The following is a 20,594-nucleotide window of genomic DNA, read 5'->3' as shown; positions in this document are numbered from 1 at the left end:
AGCTATAGATGCACTGGTCGTGATGAATAAGGGCGATGTAGGCCGTTGTAGGATACCGTTGAAGGCTATTACCAAAATACCGTTCGTCGCGTTCCCACACATTAATGAGAGAATGCGCGTTCTTTTAAAGGATTCCGTGAAACAAGCGAGATAGATATGCGATAATAAATATGGTGCAAATTGAAGCTATCACAGTATATTTGTTGAAATAAGATATAATTGTTGATGTGTTTTATGTAATGATGTGTAGTTAGTTTTGCTGGCTATTTCTGAAGGAGTGATAGCCAATAATGTTTAATAAGACTCGAAAGTTTACATGTCGTGAGTCTGAAAGATGTAACTTGATTGACCTTTTGACGTCTTTAAAATTATCCGCGAAGACTGTAGTGAAATAAGGAAAGGGAATGAAAAAGGCAGAGTTGAAGTATGATCTGGGCATGGAAAGAGAATGAATAGATACCCATTGGCCGGGGATGGATCAGGATAATTCGTTAAAATGTTTAAATATTCCATATGTGCCCCTTTGTTTTAGTGTAAACTAGAGGGATATTTCTAGTCTAGGCGTCAGATAATCCTTAGTTCGTCGCGCCTAGGCATTTAGTTTCACTATTTATTTATTGTCCGGTAAGACATTGTTGAAAACTAGATACTCAACTAAAAAGGTCTAAATCCGGATAAAGGTGGTTATGTGTTTTTTATCTATGCATTTTCTTAACGAGTATCCAATGAATTCTTAAGGTTAAATATTTTTAATAGTGGTATATGATTCGTAGGAGAAAGTACTGTGAACAATTGAGAGACGCGTCAACATTTGTAGTTATACTGACTGTATAGTATATATATATATACATTCTTTGCATAGAGGATCTTAGTCCAATTTTATAATTGAAAAATTTTATAAGTGTTGACGAATACATGCGCAACCTCAAATATTTACAATACTACTTTTTAGATATATGTTGATACACATATCCTCAGATATCTATAGTACTTTCTCCTAAGAGCTGTATATTCGTGGGAATTTTTTGAATAATCGCTAAAAAAAATGAGTAGATAAAAATATATTGCCACCTTTGGCCGAGTTTAGGCATTGTTAGTAAAGTACTTAGTTTTCGATAATGTGTTTAGACGGGTACTTATTCTTCAAATATCAATGCAATACTCACGGATCCATACGGTTGCTAGGAGAAAGAATCATGCATGAGATTTGTTAAACATTTCTATTCTGACACGCCCTCTGTATCAATAATAAACAAAAGAAAAAATTCTACAAAGTTTTTGTTCAAATTGATTGCTGTACGAATACTTTTTACACTCATTGTACATTGAATGAGGAATGATTGAGTGACTATCTACAACATCATATATAAATAATTTGCTATCGAAATTAACGACGTAAGTATCAATTAACTGTTTTCTATCAATTGTTTTATGTGCAACGTATTATTAATCGTATGTAACATTTTATTAATCGTTATATCATATAACAATAATTATTTTGTCCTTTATACAAGAAATAATAATCAAGAAACATTTGCGATTATAAGGAAATAAGTACAATATGTTTAATTTGTGTAATATAACGATCATTATCTATATAATATCGTCAAGTAGAGAAATACTCGCTGCCTAGTTAATAAATATGTATTCGTATATATATAATATGTAAATATAACGTCAATGTATGAGATGGCTAAGTAATTAAACATACATAAGTGAAAGTTAAATGGTATCAGACCATGCATAATAAGCAAATAATTTTATGCACTTTTGTGCATAAATGAATCAAAAAAATGCAACTGTACTTTTTTCTTTAACAAAAACTTATATTTTTGTTTGCATCGTTTGATGCAGGTTTTTATACTGTACTTAAAATTATTAACATACTTATATCCTAAATCTATACGTTAGGAAATTATCCTAGGTAAAAGTTTTTACAAGAACCTAGATTTTTGCGCTTTTTCGTTGATTATTTTATTTTTATCGATAAAGCTTATGTATACTTTTTATAGATATTAATGTGATATGATGTATGTATTAATCATCATTTCTATATTACTAATAAATGGTTCTGGATGATATATTGCTTGTTTTTAATATATTACCAAAATCATTTGTTTTTTTAAAATGGATCGTCTATATATATATATATATATTATCCCATATCTGATTTCTTTCTCATATCTGATACGTAATCTGTGCCGAACTATAACTACGATGCCTCATTACAGTTTCCAAGCTTCTTTGTTTATCTAGTAAGTTATATCTCAGTTATCCTTAGTTTAAGAAAAACGTGAAAATCTTCGACTTTTAGTCTGTTAATAAATCATCCTTTGATTGTTCGCATCGTTCGTTCTTTCCTCAATGGTGTTTATTTGATCAAGATAAGTTGGTAATCACTGAGTGTTGATTCTTTCAGCACTTTTCATTTTCTGACAATTACAAGCTTAGGAATGTAATATTGATAATAGATCCAGTTATACCTTTTCTGAAAGTATATGTGTATCTCTAATTGGTCATTTTCAGTTGAGCAGAAGTCATGATTTCTGTTACTAATACAATTCTTGGATCCTTTACTCCTTCCCCATATTTAGTATTGAAGTCTCTTCCAACTATTATGAGTCCTGTATGCCTAACACATTCCTTTAATTTGGCCATACGTTCCCGAAAATAGTCAAAAGGAATAACTGGCGAGAAGTAGTAGGAAACAATAAACATTACGTTTATCTTTTCAGCCATATAATGACTTATAAAACTCTCAGCTTCTGGTCACTACTATTATGACTGCCAGCGCACTCAGATCGTCTACCTATGAGTCTCCTTTTTCAAGCCCATATAGTCCACTTATTATAAAAATTTGGGATTTTTTCAACCACTGCTTGAAATATCAGATCTTGAACTTATTTCCTTCTACTTAAGTTTATCTTTTACCAAAAATAATGAACCCGTATGTTTTTAAAAATTATTCTCTTTCTCTTTTTCTCTTTTTCTTTCACCTATTTTATCAACGCGTCAGAGTCACCGTCTGTGCCGTGGTACTGAAACTTTCTTTATTTCTTGGTCTTGGTGATTCCTTATTTTCTTCTAGCCATGTTTCAGTTTCTATTAGTTATTTCCTGATTCTTTTTATCACTTGGATCTTCCAATTTAACGTAATTAAGATGTAATCCTGTTACTGTTATTTTCTTTCTACGAGACCTCATTTGAGTGAGATTCCTTTTCTATTTTGAGATTTTACTTGCTGTGGCCTTCTATTATTTCGCTTTCTCTTCCTCCTTCCTTTCTTCATTTGTTTTCTTTTAGACTGTCTTTTAGACCCACTTTCTTGAGTTGCATTTGTGGTATTTCCTGTTGTTGCTGTGTCACTTCCTGAACCTAGTCGCTCTATATTGTCCATAATCACTTGTAATACCAGTATTTCGTCACATGCTTGTTTGTGTCTTCATATGATAGATGATTAATCCAAGCTTTATATACATACATACATACATATATATGAATGTATATATATATATATATATATATATATATATATATATATATATATATGTATGTATATATATGAATATGTTCTCTCTTTATTTACTAGTGCATAAAAATGAAATCTGTATAAATTTAATTAAATAGCCATTAATTTAATTAGATTTCATTAAACGATTAGAAACAAATGAGATAGGAGATATAATAATAAATATATTTACAATGTAAATATATAATTAAAGAACATGCAAAGGAAGTAAAGTGAGTTTTGTGATATGTTATTCAGCCATCGGTTGTCGTAAATGCACTTTATCAAAGTCAATACGATATCTATTTGAATTTTCCTATAAGAAAATTAGGTTATTGTTAAGTTTAAAACATTAAGTTTATTTGCGATCGAGATTTAGCAAAAATATGTTTTCCCGCTTCTAGAGAAAAGTTTCGAAGTAGTTTGTTTTATTTAACTATTGTTCTTACATTTAAATAAGATCTTAAATACCTCATTTGTATATATTTTTTTCTAACATAAGGATTTTTAAAACTTTTGAGTAGCTTTTAATTCGTATTTTTATCTAATTATTTACAATGAGAAAATGAAAGAAAGAAATGGTATCCAAGGACTAAACATCAGTGCGGAAAGGTCAGAGTAGTAGAGTACAGAGTAAAGATCAGAGTAGTACAAAGTAGAGATAAGAGTCTTACGAATTAATGCTGAAAGAACTGAGTATAACAGAGTAAAGGAAAGAGTACAAGAGAGAAAAAAACAGAAAAACTGATAGTCGATTACTGAGTGTCGAGTGAATGTATAAACGAGAGAAAGTTTGTATACCTCGAGAGACAATCGAGAAACTGTTTATACCTTTGTTTTAATAAAAGCATTTGTTCTTTTCTAAATAAAGTGACTTACCACCATTTTTACATTTATTCCTATATATAATATATGTTATATAATCTTATTACGAGATTCGACTTTTCTAAATATAAAAACAGAGCAACGGATAAGCTCGGACTTGCAAACTGTTATCTATAATAGATCGTTATTTTTATAAAAAGTTTTTTAGTTTATATTATGCGAATAAATACCCATCCTACACGGGCGCAATGGGTAATATTGGTGCGAGAAGTGTGATGCCTAGTGAGTCAAGGGAAACCTGAATCCGGTGATGGAGCAGACGGGGCAAGCAACAATCAAAATGCTGTAAAAAGTTATTCTAATTATAATTGACCTATACAATTGAATGAAACCGAGGAGCTACAAATACAAACTGCCTCGTGACACTGTTCACTCTTGTGCCTGAATATGTGAGCGCTATCACCGAATAGAGCAAGGTAAATTTTCATTACAAGATTATGTATATCCACCTTTAGAGATTTTGCTTTATATTACGTGAATTAAATCAATGCTGATGCATTTTAATGTTTCTTAATTCAAGGATGGCATGCAGTATTAAATGATAAAACTAAAATTGATTAATATATTTATTATTTTGTTTAATTCGTCATTTTGCGTAATCAATATTTATTATTCGTGGTTAAGTGAAATCATGAAGTTGGCTACATTCTTAATGTTGGACATTAAATTTTGTCAAAATTATACCATTTAGAGTGCTTGCAAATATGTAATTTATTTTAGCTTCAATTAAAGCAAAAAATCATTTAATATTTTCGTTTTGATTAGGAATGCAATCCATTGTTACTGACATACAGAACACAATACATTATCACCGTATAATACGTGAATGCCTGTTCGTGTCAGATAAAATGTACATGATAAATTTATATTTTATAAAATTCCGGTGACTTTTGCAATTCTCCCAGACATTTCCGAAAACATTGAGACGATTGGTAACACCATATCTTATAAATAGCAAAATTATATTAATATATATATATAAAAATAATGAAACTAAATGTTCTGTAAATATGATAGTATATAATTCTATTAATATTATTTTTATTAGTTTTCCATAAATAGTTCACCATTAATTACCATTGCTGTTTCAATATTTTCTAATATCGTAACATGATTGCCGTTAACAAAGTGTAGTTTTAATTTTTCTTCCGTTATCTGAAAAAAACGGTATTTTATAGTAGATTAATATTATATTCATTATCTATACGAATTTTACAACTTACAATCTGTACTCCATATGAGGTATGTTATATGATAATAACAAAAATTTGAATAATGTGATTGGTGTTCTTACATATGGTATTGTTTCTGAATTATATTTCATGCATGTTCGCAATCTCCTATAATATGAGGAAATAGTATTTCTTTGATCTCGTTCTAAATATAATTGCATTCAAGTAATAATACATTAAAAAATGCATTTACTTTCTCATCTCACGATTTTCCCAATTCAAGTACAATCAGGAAAGTAACGTTGGAAATTCATTTGAAAATAGAGAGAAATGGAAAGAAAAAAATGACGAACCTGTTCACTATTAACAGATATAAATATCTCCGTCATGATCACAAGAATATTGTTTTGCAACTATTCCTCCAATGACGATTGTATCTATTGGTTTATAAATTCCTTCATTATCTGAGAAGTACCGTCTATCAAAATTAGCTGCTAATCGTCGTGTGAGTTCAATTGTTACAAGCGATACGTATGAGTATACCTCTAGTATATATTGTAATATGTAAAGTTAAATACCATTTTAATACAACAGGTTCAATAATATTTAATTTAATCAAATGTTTCTTTAGTAAAAGAATATACTGGTAAAAATAAATGGACCATTTTTTCTATAGTTTTTAATCCATAATTCGTCCCAAGTAGGAAATAAGTCGCAGGCGACTTAAGTTTCGGTTCTAATATTTTGAAAATGCCTTTGATACCTGAAATGTTAAATATCTCACTTTAACCTCCCTCTGTATAAATTTTAGGAGGGATAATTATTTATGAAGACAGTTTTTCACCCAAAAAATACATCAACATCTTTATAACAAGTAATATTTCGTTTTTAGCAGTTTTATTATGATTACTATTATTTTTTTACTCATTTCCATGAGTTTGCCGAAGTTTAAGCATCTAATTTCTTCCGCCGTAAGATATATTTCACATTTACGCTCTAATGTTTGCTTTATTCTTATATCTATCATAGAATCCATTCCAAGTTCAGCCAAGAAAGTTTGTTGATAGATACTCTTCAAGCCTTTAATATCTATAATCAAGAATTCTTTATTTAAATAAGATAAAGATAAAAAGCTGGCGAAAACAAAATAAAATTATTAAATTTAGCAATAACCATGGATAAATCGAAACTTACACATAATTTTTAAGATAGCATTTACGACATTGTCCGCACAATCGTCATCTAATCGTTTTTCAGCGATTATCATACTAGCAACTATAGGTTTATCCTGCATCAAAAATCGATTGATTTCTTCTAAACATGATGTTATTCTTTGCTGTAAAGTACCGCCAATAACAAGTTCTTTATCATTATCCTGCATATCCGCGACAAGACCGACGTCTCCAATCGCTCCCCATTGAATAGCTAATCCAGGCAAACCTTCTTCTACTCTTTTTTCGCATATTCTTTCCATAATGGAATTAGCCATACCATAATTCGTTTGGCCAGAATTTCCTCTTCCGCACGAGACGGAAGAGAAAACTACGAAATGCCGAAGATCTTGACAAAGCCTTCTAGTAACTTCGTCCAAACGTTTCGTTGCCCAGGCCTTTCCCTTGAAACATTTTTCAAAAGTTTTCATCGTTTGGTTACGACAAATACGGTCCTTCAAAGAAACCGCAAGGTTAAAGATACCATCGACGGGACCTTCATCTATTGCTGATTTTACTATAAGCTCACAATCTTCTTGTGTAGCCGCATTGAGACCGACAAGAATCTTAATATTCACGCCGTATGATTCCCATCTCGTGATTCTCATTTGTTGATAACCATTCTTTATGCCGTTTCGCGAAGTAATAACAATATTTTTAGCATTTCGAAGAACCAACCAATCGATTAATTCTAAACCAAAGCCACCCAAGCCGCCAATAATTATATAACTTTTGTTCGGGAAACATGTATAATAAGATTCAGCCAAGATCGGTGCATTCAATGGTTCATTTTCTTCCAGTTTATATAGATTTTGGCAAATTCTTTTACATACCTCTTCTCTGTCACTCAATCACATCTAAAACATCTTAGACAGATGTATCTATATAGAAACATGATTACGACGTACAATAAATATATAACCAGAGGAATGATCTACATTTATCACGTTTTTGTGCATAATATGTTATCTCATCATCGATATACAAGTATCATCGATAACATATGATGTAATTTAAGGTATTGCGAATTTACTACTAAACGAAAAATTGTAATCTTTTTTGCAACAGAACATAAATATATCATTAGCTTCTTCTAAATAATATTATTAGTGGTTATAACATTATAATAATAACTGATGAATGTTTTCAGGAGATGTGGAACAATTAATGCACGTAATATTAATTGAATATGAAGAGTTAATGTTTATCTACAAATTGCACTTGTCGTTTCTATTGAACTGCAAGAATATGTAATGGTAATGGATATTCTTTCTTTCTGTTAGTTTTTTGTGGTGTGAAGGCCTACCGAAAGATAACAATGAGGTTATGAGAGAGTAATTCGCATCAATCCAATGAATTATGTACTCTTAGGCGTATAAAGAAAGAACAGTGGATTTCACAGAAGTTCATCCAAAATAATCATTGAAGAGCTTACATGCATATGAAGCTTCTCGGTTGAAAAGCAAACGAGTTTTCTATCAATAGAAACAATATGCCAAACGAGGATTCATTTTAATAAATGAAAAACTATCGATTATGAGGCATACAAACGATTCCTGGTAGCTAGGCACGATTTGGAGCAAATAAAATATACGTCATGTACTTGAAAAATTAATGGCTCAAATATGTAACGATCAATTTTATCGGCGTTCAAATTACGACAGGGACTCTACAGCAGTGGGCAATGAATGCTTTTTCTTTTTTATCGGACAAGATTTATTTCACAACCTTGTATGGAACATATAAAAAAGAAGAGGAAACATAATCAGAAAGCGAAAAATTACAAAATTTATCAGCTTTGAAGAATTCGCCAAGATAGAGGAAGTGTCGGCAATTTTAAAAGAGTTCTGAATAGGAAAGAAAAATATTTATCCTTAATTTCGACCTTGATTAGATTATTAATATCGATTAAATCAGCTGTTGGTACTAATCAAACAACAATTCCTTCTTTAGAGCAAAACATGCTATAAAGTCTGTTCTTACAAAAAAAATGCTTGAACAAAAATGTCCGTTTATTCATTCCGTAGCCTTATTAATTGCATCAGAGAAGATATTTTTTGATCCTTTTATATTTGTAAGAACCGAGGGAAATTTAATTCAGCCCTGATAAAAAAGTTGATAAATTGTATCATAAATTAAAAAATATAATTGTGATAAACACAAAATCAGGAAAGTTTACGAGAAGTATATAAAATCTTTCTTTACGAGGAACGAAATAAATTTCTCTTAATTATTGACTTGTGAGGAAGGCAATCTGATCTAACTGTTTACGATCTTATGTTTCTAGAAGAAAGAAAGACATGAAAGTTCAGAGAGGATTGTCAATTTCATAAATTCTATTGGAAATCCGATAATAGAATCAGATTATTCGGCGAACTCGGATAATTTTAACGAAATAGAATATTTCTGGGAATATTCAGCAAATTTCGAATTTTTTGCAGGAATGAGCCGGCGAAGGCGATAGCTCTCACGTCGTGCTATCCTGAAAGGATGTAAGCTGTTTTGGCGATAGTAAAAGAATCGCCGAGTTTAACATTCTCAGAATTAAAAGTGCACTTGGAAATGCGATTCGATGAGAATCTTAGTGTATAGAAAAATAACACAGAATTTAGTAGTCGGAAGTATAGAGCGAGGGAGGATTTAGCGGTGTTGAACGCAGATTTCGATCGTTTAACACGACTTGTATATTTTAAATGTAGATTGGTGGGCTAGAATAAAATCACGGGAACGCAATTTATAAACGCGATTAAGGTTCCATTTATAAGACAGACGGGGGGGGATAAGGTTCCATAGAAAAACTGAAACAAGGGCTTTGGAAATTAGAGATGTACAAGAAAACAATACTTATTTCTTACAAAATAACGATTCAATCAAAAATCAATTCCTATCAGAAATGAGCAGGTCTTACAGAATGGGAGATTAGTGTAGGGAAGCGATATTGAGATAAATTTTTTTAGAGATTGAGCAAATCAGAACGGAAACGATAGAAGGAAACAACTTAGCGACGTTGATTAATGTTGGTCGTGCGACGAGAAGGGACATTTTCGATCGAATTGTCTGAAAAAGGTACGAAAGTGATGTTAGAAATAGTTAAATTAAGGGGGTCGAGTTTGATTGAGAATAAGAGATCCCGATCTCTTTATTTTAAAGGTAGTATCGCTATTTGCAAGGTGAATACAGTTCTACCAGCTTTCAGAGATATGTGGATGGTAAAGCGTGTATTTTTCTTTTGTATATAGGTTCAAAATAGTAAATCCATGACTCATTTATGAGAAAAAAGTACGTTGATGGGGAAGAAGTTGCGTTATTTTACTGGGAAAGTTTCGCCCGGTATGAAAAAGCTGAAAGTTTTAATAGAATTAGGAGGATTTCCTGAAAAGTTAGTTTTAGTTATAGTCGACGATTGTATCTTAAGGCGGCACTTTTTGTCAAAAACAAGCTGTTTCGAAACGTTGTTATAGAGTGTAATAGAGTTTGAATGAAAGAAAGCAATAATGATTGAACGAAAGAAAAAAATGGTAATGGATGTAAAAGACTAGGCATGAATAAGTAGAATACATGAGAGCATAATAGAGCAGAACAGAGCAGAGCAGAGTAGAGTTGTTGAGTTTTTATCGAGCATCGAATCTCGAGAGGAAATTTGTTTATTTCGGGAGATAATAAAGAACTTATTTATTTATATATAATAAATCATTTGTTATTACCTAAACACTGTAGCATATAACTCTTAAATTATTTATATGGGACAAAATTTGTATTGTATACAATTCAAGCGTCTTTCTGATGATTATTTTCTTTTAAAGATTTGGATGGATAATTGGCTCGAAGGGTTGAGCGATTACAACGCTATAACTTTGAAATTGTTTATAGAATAGAAAAGTCGCACAGCAACGCAGATGGATTATCCAAATAGTTATGGGAGTAGTAGTTGTGCTAAACAAGAGACGATAGAGAAACGTACGAATTCAATAAGAAGAATTATTTTTAGAGATGAAGAATTTAGGAATTAGAGCAATTGACAGCGAAAGAATAGGAAAATTAGTATTATTCCTATATTAGTATTATATTTATTATATTAGTGAAAGAAAGAAGAAGGAGACCAGGTTGGCAAAAAATTTCGGTAATAGGATCATCGTTGAAAGTTTACTGAGCGCAATAGGATTCTCTATTTATTGAAAGAAACGTTTTGTACAGAAAATGGGAGCACCTAAATATGAAATCACATATTTTACATATTGTTGTTCCTCAAGCGAAAGTTATATTTTAAAGAAAACACCTGGCAGTCCCTTGGGAGGACATTCCGGTGGAAATAGAACATTAGAAAGGATTCGAACAAGATATTATTCGGTTGGTTGTAAATATGAGATAGAAAATTAATACAAGAATATAGGCAAAATAATAGGCAAATGTAAGAAAAAAAATGTATGCATGAATGTTAAATATAGCGCAAAGATAGGATGATTGAACGTGGGCCTGCTATTCTCATTCTCCGGCATGGGAAATCAATCTCCATGGCGAAAGGCACAATATAAAAGCGGACACATGTGCTGTTTTACGTACTTGACAAGAGCACTTGTCTCAGACTACCGGGCGGAGCGAGTTTGTGCTCCGAGTGAATGTCAAGTCGGTACAAAAGAGACATTTATATTTATTAAAATATTAATAAATTAAAATAAAAAAAACTTAAAATAAAAAACGATATTTATATTTATGAAATAATATTAAAAGTGTAGGCAAAAGATTCCAGAGCTTACTAATTGTGTACGCGTGTGTACGAGATTAAACATGTCAGCAGTTAAACAAACTATGGAAGGTTCGAAAATTAGTGAGCTATTGTGGGCGCATGTATGAGGTAAACAAGTCTATTGACATTCGGACAAAGCGTAGTCTGTACTTTGTAAGGTAAATTGTTCAAAAGATGTTGAGATTGAAAGAAAGAAAGGGAGATTGAGATACAGCATGAGTAAAATGAGCAACGAAAATGATGGATAGGACAAAGAGTAACAAGGATTGCCGAATGCGTATGTGGGATGAGAGTGGGGATGAAAAAGACTGTGGAGCGTACGTCAGAAAAGAATAAGGGAGAGGACAGTCCTGAGAAAAACAGCAAGTGAGTAGTAGTTTTTGGTTAAAGAAGAGTTGTAGTATCTCCGCTACCAAATAGACCGACATTCTGTATATTATATTATTTCTTTTGTTATTGCTTTATAATAAATATATATTTTATTTCTTTATTTATCTCAGCTATCTCTGAATATATAGATATGCCTATAGATTTTCAGAAGTGGGATTATAGAAATTCCTACAAAAGATATATTAGATAATAGATAGTATAAAAGAGAAAGAAAATGAGAATTATTTTTAATTAAATATTAAATAAATGTAGTATAATTATAAAATTATACAAATTTCGTGTATGTGTATGTGTATTATTTCACTCATGAGCTAATCAGAAGATGTAGCAAACAATTGAATAACTGAAGATATATATTTTCACTGACAGTATATAGTATGTGTGTAACATTGTTATGTATATTGTTATGTACAATCATGTATTTGAATGTAAACGAAATTTATAACAAAGAAAATAACTTATGTAAGATTAACAGTTTTACAAATTCTCTTTAGAAAATATACATATATTTCAGAACGTTCGTGAGTCACCTCCTTTCAACCGAGCGCCCTTCGAAGACGACAATTCGTTTTTATATCTATGTAAATTACTCTCGGTGCCTAGAAACGATCTATTAGTTTCGATTTAACTCCAAACTCCTCTAGGCCGGCTTGTAATAATATATACCATTTCTATACTAGTTATTTGGTTTTGAGAGAAAAATGTAATATCTATTGCAGCTATTTCAAACAAAATAATGTTGTTAAAGTCACATTTTTTTTTAATGAGAATCAACATTTTAAACCTAATAAAAGTTGTGGAAGATGTCATTTCGAAACCAATGAACACCTATCATGTGACATTGATATTTCAGCAATAGCGAATTTGATAAGTTTGAAAATAATTTAACTCTTCATGAACTAATCTACGGAACACCAAAATAAGCGAAATAAATAGGAAGATAAGTAATTACTTCTAATGAAAATAATATTAATCGATAAATTAATAAGAAACTAGCAGACGTTAGATTTCAAGCTCGTTCTGTTTTAAGATTAGATTTTAAGGTTGATTTTAACGTCGAGAGATTAAAATTTCAATGTTAAAAAAAACATGAGAATTGTCAGCAAATTTCTTCATTTTTAAAAGATATTTATACTAATTGCTTAACGCAATTTACCTTTAATAGGAATATGAGATTTATTCCGGTGAGATTTAAAATTCATAACAAGGTTATCGTTCACGTTTATATTTTATTAAATTTTTTAAATCGAACAAATCGTTGCTTTTGCGAAATATAAGCTCATTTTTCATCTCTCTCACCCTCTTCTCTATCTCTCTATCTCATGTTTTTAAACGAAAATCTTCCATTTTTCTGCATACGTAGGATTCCCTCATAATTTTTCCTTCCATAGAAAGAATATTATTACTACGAGTTTTACTAAGTATTTTAAAAGAATCTCTTTATTAGAGAAGTTACTGACACTATTTCAGTAACTACGGATACTATTTATTTATTAGTATTTCTGATACTATTTAATTATATTACAACATTTAAAGTTAAAAAGGTGTTTAATTCATTATTTTCGTTGGATAAGTTTAACAGATAAAACGATGCAATTTTAATATAGTTAGCGTTTTGATGCATTACGTGACGAATGTGAAATAAATAATTGTTATATAAAATATAATATATACATTTTATCAACCAATTATTTTCTTTAATTGCGTAGTATTATTTCGTTTAAATTATATGTTTCTCAATTATTAATTTCGAAGAAACAATCAATGAAACTTTCTTAATTTGTGAATTCCATTTTCTTATTCATTTCATTTTTATGAATTATTCACCCACACACATAAACATAACATTAAGTATTACTTGTAGCAGTTTATAACTATTCACGCACATGTGCGTTTCTCAATTCTTCACAGTATTTTCTCTTAAGGGTCATATATTACTATAAGAAATATTTAGCCTTAGGAACTCATCGGATACTCGCTATGAAAACGTATAGATAAAAAATACATGGCCACTTTTGTTAGGGCTTAGGTATTCTTAGTCAAATTTTCAATGTGCGCCGGGGCGGGCGATAAATAAATAGTGAAACTAGACGCCTAGGCGCGACGAGCCAAGGGTTGTCTGGCGCTTAAGCCTAAAATATGCATTGACATCTTGTCTATATGATCATTAAAACAAAGGGGGCACACATGGAATGTTTAAATCTTCCAATGAACTATCCCCGACCAATGGGCATCTATTCTTTCCTTTCCCATGCTCAGATCATACTTCAACTTCGCCTTTTTTATTCTCCTTTCTAATTTCATTACAGTCTTCATGGATAGTTCTAAAGATGCCAAAAAGTCAATCAAGTTGCATCCTTCAGACTCACGACATCTAGACTTTCGGATCTTATTATGCATTACTAGCTATCACTCCTTCAGAAATAGCCAGTATAACTAACTACGCATCATTTCACGAAATACATCAACAACTATATCTTATGTCATCAAATATACGGTGATAATTTCAATGACCGCAATATTTATTATCGCGCATCTACCTAGCGAGTCTCACGGAATCCTTTAAAAGAACGCGCGTTCTCCCATTAATCTACGGGAACGCGGCAAGTGGTATTTTGGTGACTGCCTACAACGGTATCCTAGCTTAGTGCTGCCGTCCTTATTCATCTGGAAATGCTCTCGTAGTTACGCTCTTACGACGCAACAATAACAATAAAATACAAAAAAGAATAATTAAACATTACTTACATGATTGAATCGTTCTGAGATTTTTTTGAAAATAAAATCTTTAACGTTGTTGTGAAATATGCATCGTTAGACCGTTGAATCATTTGGAACGTTGAATGAATAACTTTTACGAAATAAAAGATAATATTGAAAGAATATTTGTCTTATATATATATATATTTGTCTTATATATTAATGCAGTAAGAGATGCATTTGAAACATGACAATTTCTACACTTCTTAATATACGATTTTTATATCATTAAATTTTTGGAAATTTTGTATAATCCTACATGTGAAATATGGATCGATAAACTCGACACAATACTCTTTCAGTAACAAGGATTTTATTAACAAAATATAACAAATAAAAAAAAGATAACAAAATAAATATAAAAAACTAAGATCGTAAAGCTAAAATACAAAGTGTCTCTCACACAAACTCTGTTCGACTAAGAATTTAAATTTTTATCTGGACTTTTCCAGACTTAACTTTTAATACTTTAGTCCGTCCTGACGCGGCTGGTTCACTAATAACCGTACTCGATATCCATTCGTGCATTAACTCTACTCGGATTTTCACATGGGATTACTCATGACTTATTACGTTATTCATTACTTACATTCGTAGCTCTGAAGTTACAATCCATTGGTCCATTCAGGATTCAACTTATAGTCTTAACTCTTTTTTTTTTGTTTCGTTAGGAGGAAAAACTTTCATAGGCCCCCCGAGTCCGGTACTCAGGGAAGTGTCGGATTCAACCCGCCTGAGAATATTCCCAGGTTCGGATCGCCTACCGACTAAAAAACCTCCCGATCCTTATTACTAACACGCTGAGGAGAGAGGGGGTGGGCAGGATCACGTATATGCGTATTACAAATTCACCCAGTACCCTTCCTCGGTGAGCCACGCCGGTATTCGCCTTGCTCTCATTCATTCATCCATCTGCATCCATACTACTATGGCGCACTCGACAGGGGCCCACGAGCCCCTGGAGACACAATTACTCCCTAACTATATACATATTGGCCCGATCCCCACCCCATAGTGCTCTGACCAGGCCCATTCACGTTCGTATACACACACTCACATCTAGAGGGAAGCGACGTTTAAGCCAGGCGCTGCCTGAACCGCTCGTAGCCTTACCCGAGATGGTCGCACTGGAGCTACTCTCCTATGCGGTCTATCGTTCGTACTCCCGTCCACGTACATACCTGCACGCTCACTCACACATCCTTCTTCTCACGTTCGCGCCTCTTAACGTCCTCTTAACGTCCTCTTTTGCACGCATGACCCGTCCGGCGAAGGTCCAAAAGGCCGTCCATCCTCCCGGGACAGTCAGGGAGGCCCTGACTATCACGGGAAGGGTAAGCTGCCTTCCTCCATCGCGTCGATCAACTCATTCCTGGCATCCGTCCAAGCCGGGCAGTCGATCAGGGTGTGCTCCGCCGTATCCTCACTCCCCCCGCAGGGAAACAACGTGGGGAGGGAATCTTATGTATCTTATTTAAGTACGCCGAGAAATAGCTATGGCCGGTCATCAGCTATGTGGTGTGAAATGTCGTTTCGATAGAGAACGGCCTCTCAATCCACTCAGCCAACCATTCGCACTCCCGTTGCTGCTGGTGCCCCTAGGAACTCAAGTTCCTCAGTCTTCCATGCTTCTATTGCCCTCCTTCTGGCAAGAGCACCCAATACAGCCTTAGTACGCATGGGAACAGGTTCCTTCGCGTTTCTAACAGTCGCATACGTCTACGCCAGCTGGGGTGCCAGATGATTGAGAAGAATAATCCCCGCAATCATCATAGCCGCGTGGAAGGAGACCGTTCTATAGGTACAACACACCCAGATCGCCACCTTCCTCTGGAGGCTCCGAACAGCCCGCCTGATTCTCATGTCCTCCACGACGGCGCGCCACCACACCGGTGCTCCATAAAGGAGTACCGAGTGGATCACGCCGCCGTACAGACGTTGCCTCTTCTCCCCCGGTCCGTGAAGGTTCGGAAGGAGCCTCCTAAGGGACCGGAGAATACCCTCCGCTTTAGGGATTAAGGCCTCGATGTGGGGCCAAAACGACATTCTTGAGTCTATCATTATACCCAGGTATTTAACGCTGGTCCTAATTTCTACACGAACCCTTCTAAGGCAAATCTTAGGGGGCGGGATATTCCTGCGTCTGCAGAGGGCAGAGACAGGAAAGGCCATAGCCTCCGTCTTTTGCGGCGCCACTTTAAGACCCAATCCCTCGTTCTCCTTTACCAAAACGTCCAAGTCCCGCTCGGCGTTCATGATAGCATGAGACAGGTCCCATCCCGATGACAGGAGGGCCGTGTCGTCCGCATAGCAGACAACACGGGAGCCACCTGGAATCGGGGTTCGGAGGACACTGTCATAGGTAATGTTCCACAACGTAGGGCCCGAAACGGATCCCTGTGGGACCCCACAATACACGTTTCTTTCTACAGCGCGTCCATGCCTGTCTGTATACGCCATGGCGCGATTGTCCAAATAGCTCCTGATAATGTTCAGGTAGTGTGGAAAATTTTCACGCTCCATCGCCCTGATGATGACGGCCTACGGTAAGGAGTTGAAGGCGTTCGAGATATCCAGACTCACCAGGATAACCACTTTCCTGACCCGCGTCGATGCCTCCACGAAGTTTTTAACATCGAGAATGGCATCCACGGTGGATCTTCCCGTCCTAAACCCATACTGTGATGGCGCCAGAGTCCGAGTCTCCTTTAAGTAGCTGCTGATCCGGCCAACAACTACCTGCTCGAATAGTTTTCCCAGTTCGCCAATCAAGCATATGGGTCTATATGACCCCGGTGAGTCCGGGGGCGCGTCCCTTTTCTTTTTGATAATGACGAGTCTCGCTATCTTCCACGCTGTTGGGAACCTTTCTATCCTCAAGCATGCAGAGAAGTACTGCGTCAACCAATTTCTACAGTGTGTCGACGCAGCACGCACAACCACACCCGGTATTTCATCCAGTCCAGGAGCCTTTCTTCCTTTTCCTTTCCTGGCGGCAGCCAAGACCTCCTCCGCAGAGATAGTCACCTCTGAGGGTGCAGGTTCCTGCGGCTCATCAGTTCCCGGTCCTCCTGGGAATAGTTTAGAGATAGTCTTAACTCAGATGAAACTCTGCTCAAGACTTGCTACGTTATTCTTCTCTTTGATGTATTACCTTTTTGGTCTACCCAAGACTGCCCGATCATCTGGTCTTTTAATTACCTTCTAATTACCTTGACTTCTTATCCCTGCTTGTTAATACATACTTACTGTAGCTTCATTGTCCTGATAGTCGTTTCGTTGTCTGCTTTTTTGGATCGCATCAATCTATTTCCTCAGGGACAGTCCATGCTTTCTTTGACCGTTTTTCTTACATTGATCTTCTTTCCGAGGATAGACCAAGCTTATAATCAGCTGACTCTCTGATGTTAGTCTTCTATGCGTTTCCTTCCGATGATATTAGTATTCTTCTGATTAACTGTCTTTTCTGACATCGGCCTCCTACGCACTTTTTTACGCTATTCTCTGGATCGGATTGTCTCACACACACGCAACACTCGTACATGCCTATTGTTTAATCACCAGTTAACTGCGTACAACATCTGAGCTTTTTATTTCGTTATTATATTATCGGCTAGCTTTACTCATACATACACATATACATGTTACTAACGTTTGAACTTTACATTTTTTGTCTAATAGCCGCTCTGTTTATCTCATATGCACTCGCATTCACTTTCTCAGGGAAGAAAGAATCGTCAAGTCTATAATATTGTATTATATTTTATTAATTACTCGCAAAAAGATATATTTATGTAAATAAGATAAACTTAAACTATTCATAATGGATGTGCATTACGTTTAAATGTAATGCATTTTTTATAACTTGATGTTTATAACATCTATAAATCTTATGTGCATGGTCAAACATTCATCAGATTTCAAAATCGATCAGATTTGCATTTTCTCTGAATCGATGTTATTTACGTGCTCATCGAAAAATTATTTTATAAACAATACATAGATGTATGTAGGATGGGCTTGATTCAAAATTTGATTTATATTTATCAACTAATTGGTATAAAGCCATCATTTCCATAATTGATGTGACAATCGTTATATAACGCTCAATATAATGAATATAATGAATACGCCGTAAATAGTATATTTCTTGTAATGTTAAATATTTCATGATTATTATTTTTTTCTTGAGAAAAAGGGAAAAATAATTATTTTTATATCATGCCAAGATTAATAAGTACATACGATTAATAATATGAATTGCATTGAATGATTCATGAGAAACAATTAATAGATATTTAGTGTCGTTAATTTCAATTGCTAATTATTCGTGCATTATAATTACATCTGCTTACATGGACTTGATCCAGTAAGTTAAGGCGCAATTACCATCAGAACGACTTGGATAACGTATTATCGGCAGGTGGTAAAGTAATAGATGGTACAGTAGAGTAAAATATAATATGTCTCTTTGTATCATCATATAACAGAAACAAAAAGTCTGTTACCGTGTCGACGGTAGAATATGTTTTTGTGTTAAAAAATGATATTTTTCCGAGAATAGTTTATGCGCAAATAAAAAGCTTTTTCGAAATTCAGACAAAACGTCGTATCTTAAAGCTTCTCCTTTAAAATGAGATCTTGTTCTTCATTATTAGTCAAAAATTACTTCTGTTCTCATTGATGACCACATTTTTCCGAAGAAAACTTTTAATACTATGGCGTATCTTGAAATTTGTGCCAAACAGATGATGCCCAACTACTGATTTTTATATACACGCTTGAATAGTGTACATTTTATATCCGTGAAGTAGCGATTGTCTGTTCGGTTGTGTGCGTAAATAGCTGTTGCCTAGATTTTTTGAACATTTACAAATGCAAAAAAATGGTTTTTACTATGCTCCCACAAAGAGGCTACGGTAACTCACTCGATTATTTTAATGAGCTTTGGCCAGATAATTCTATGGCAAGAATAAGGAATTACATGTTCAATCGTTTATATCAAGGGATCTGAATTTCTAAAAAATTACTAATTTTGGAAAATTTATTGTTTCTTTTAGACTTTGTAAAATAGAAAGAAAGAGATTCTATAAATAATGAATAGTATATTGGCAGCACCCAGATTTGTAATTCATGAATACTAGGTGTTCCAGGCCAACAAGATTTCGGTGTTTTTTTTTATTGTATTGATCTAAAAAAAAGTAATGAAATAATTTACTCTTTTTTTTTATTTAATAATTTAGTAAAGTGTTAGTATCCAATTTTTCATATTTATTTCCTCCAGAGATGGCTGACGTGAATTTGGCAGTGATCTGTGCTAGATAGGACACAGCAACAGTATAATTTTGTTCGATGATAAATGCATATAAAATATAATTTGTTGATTATTTTTTTAATATTAAATTTAGTGCATATATATGATTATTACTATAATAATAATATGTAGTGTAATAATATAGTAACAAAAACAACAGAAAGAAGAAGAAAGAGAGAATATACTTATATTGTATAAATTTTGGCACATATGATGACGGTAATTTATGATAACAAAGAAAGGAAAAATATATCATTTATGCGGTGATTTGACGCGGGTATTTTCAACAAATCGAGTCCTTGATAATTTCGACGCAGGATCACCCACTTAATACAAATAACATACGAAGAAATATACGAAACATTTTTTCGTTCCCTATGTTTCTCTTTATCTTACTAACTTATGATCGTTATGCATTTGTTTCCACAAAGTTTCTTACTCATGATCAGTATAAGCTAATTGTTTTTACTTTAATATATGATATGAGTATGATGGTTGTCCAGTGCAAAAATCGTTTATTACAAGAAAAATATTAAATAGGAATTACAATGGACGCTAAATAGGACGCTATAGTGCAATATGTTAAGCTGCTCTATCATCTAATTTTATT

General features: G+C 33.6%; 1 protein-coding gene across 1 annotated transcript; it reads right to left on the bottom strand.

Annotated features, from left to right (window-relative positions):
• Positions 1-5,928: 5,928 nt before the first annotated feature.
• Positions 5,929-8,375, bottom strand: LOC124430455 (fatty acid synthase-like). Its single transcript, XM_046977047.1, has 5 exons — positions 8,371-8,375; positions 6,760-7,616; positions 6,490-6,654; positions 6,210-6,328; positions 5,929-6,108 (listed from the first exon to the last, which is right to left on the bottom strand). The coding sequence occupies exons 1-5, from the start codon at positions 8,373-8,375 to the stop codon at positions 5,929-5,931; spliced, it is 1,326 nt and encodes a 441-aa protein (XP_046833003.1).
• Positions 8,376-20,594: the final 12,219 nt, after the last annotated feature.

Source organism: Vespa crabro, chromosome 18, assembly GCF_910589235.1.
Source record: "Vespa crabro chromosome 18, iyVesCrab1.2, whole genome shotgun sequence".
NCBI lineage: Eukaryota > Metazoa > Arthropoda > Insecta > Hymenoptera > Vespidae > Vespa > Vespa crabro.
Note: the sequence above shows the minus strand (reverse complement) of the source record. Positions and strands in the feature narration are given on the sequence as shown.

What these genes read in the sequence shown, in the direction of transcription:
- LOC124430455 (XM_046977047.1), bottom strand. An exon ending in TGCTATCTTAAAAATTATGT is followed by an intron (nt 6,655 to 6,759) that starts GTAAGTTTCGAT and finishes TCTTGATTATAG; the next exon opens with ATATTAAAGGCTTGAAGAGT. An exon ending in TGGTCCATTTATTTTTACCA is followed by an intron (nt 6,109 to 6,209) that starts GTATATTCTTTT and finishes TATATACTAGAG; the next exon opens with GTATACTCATACGTATCGCT.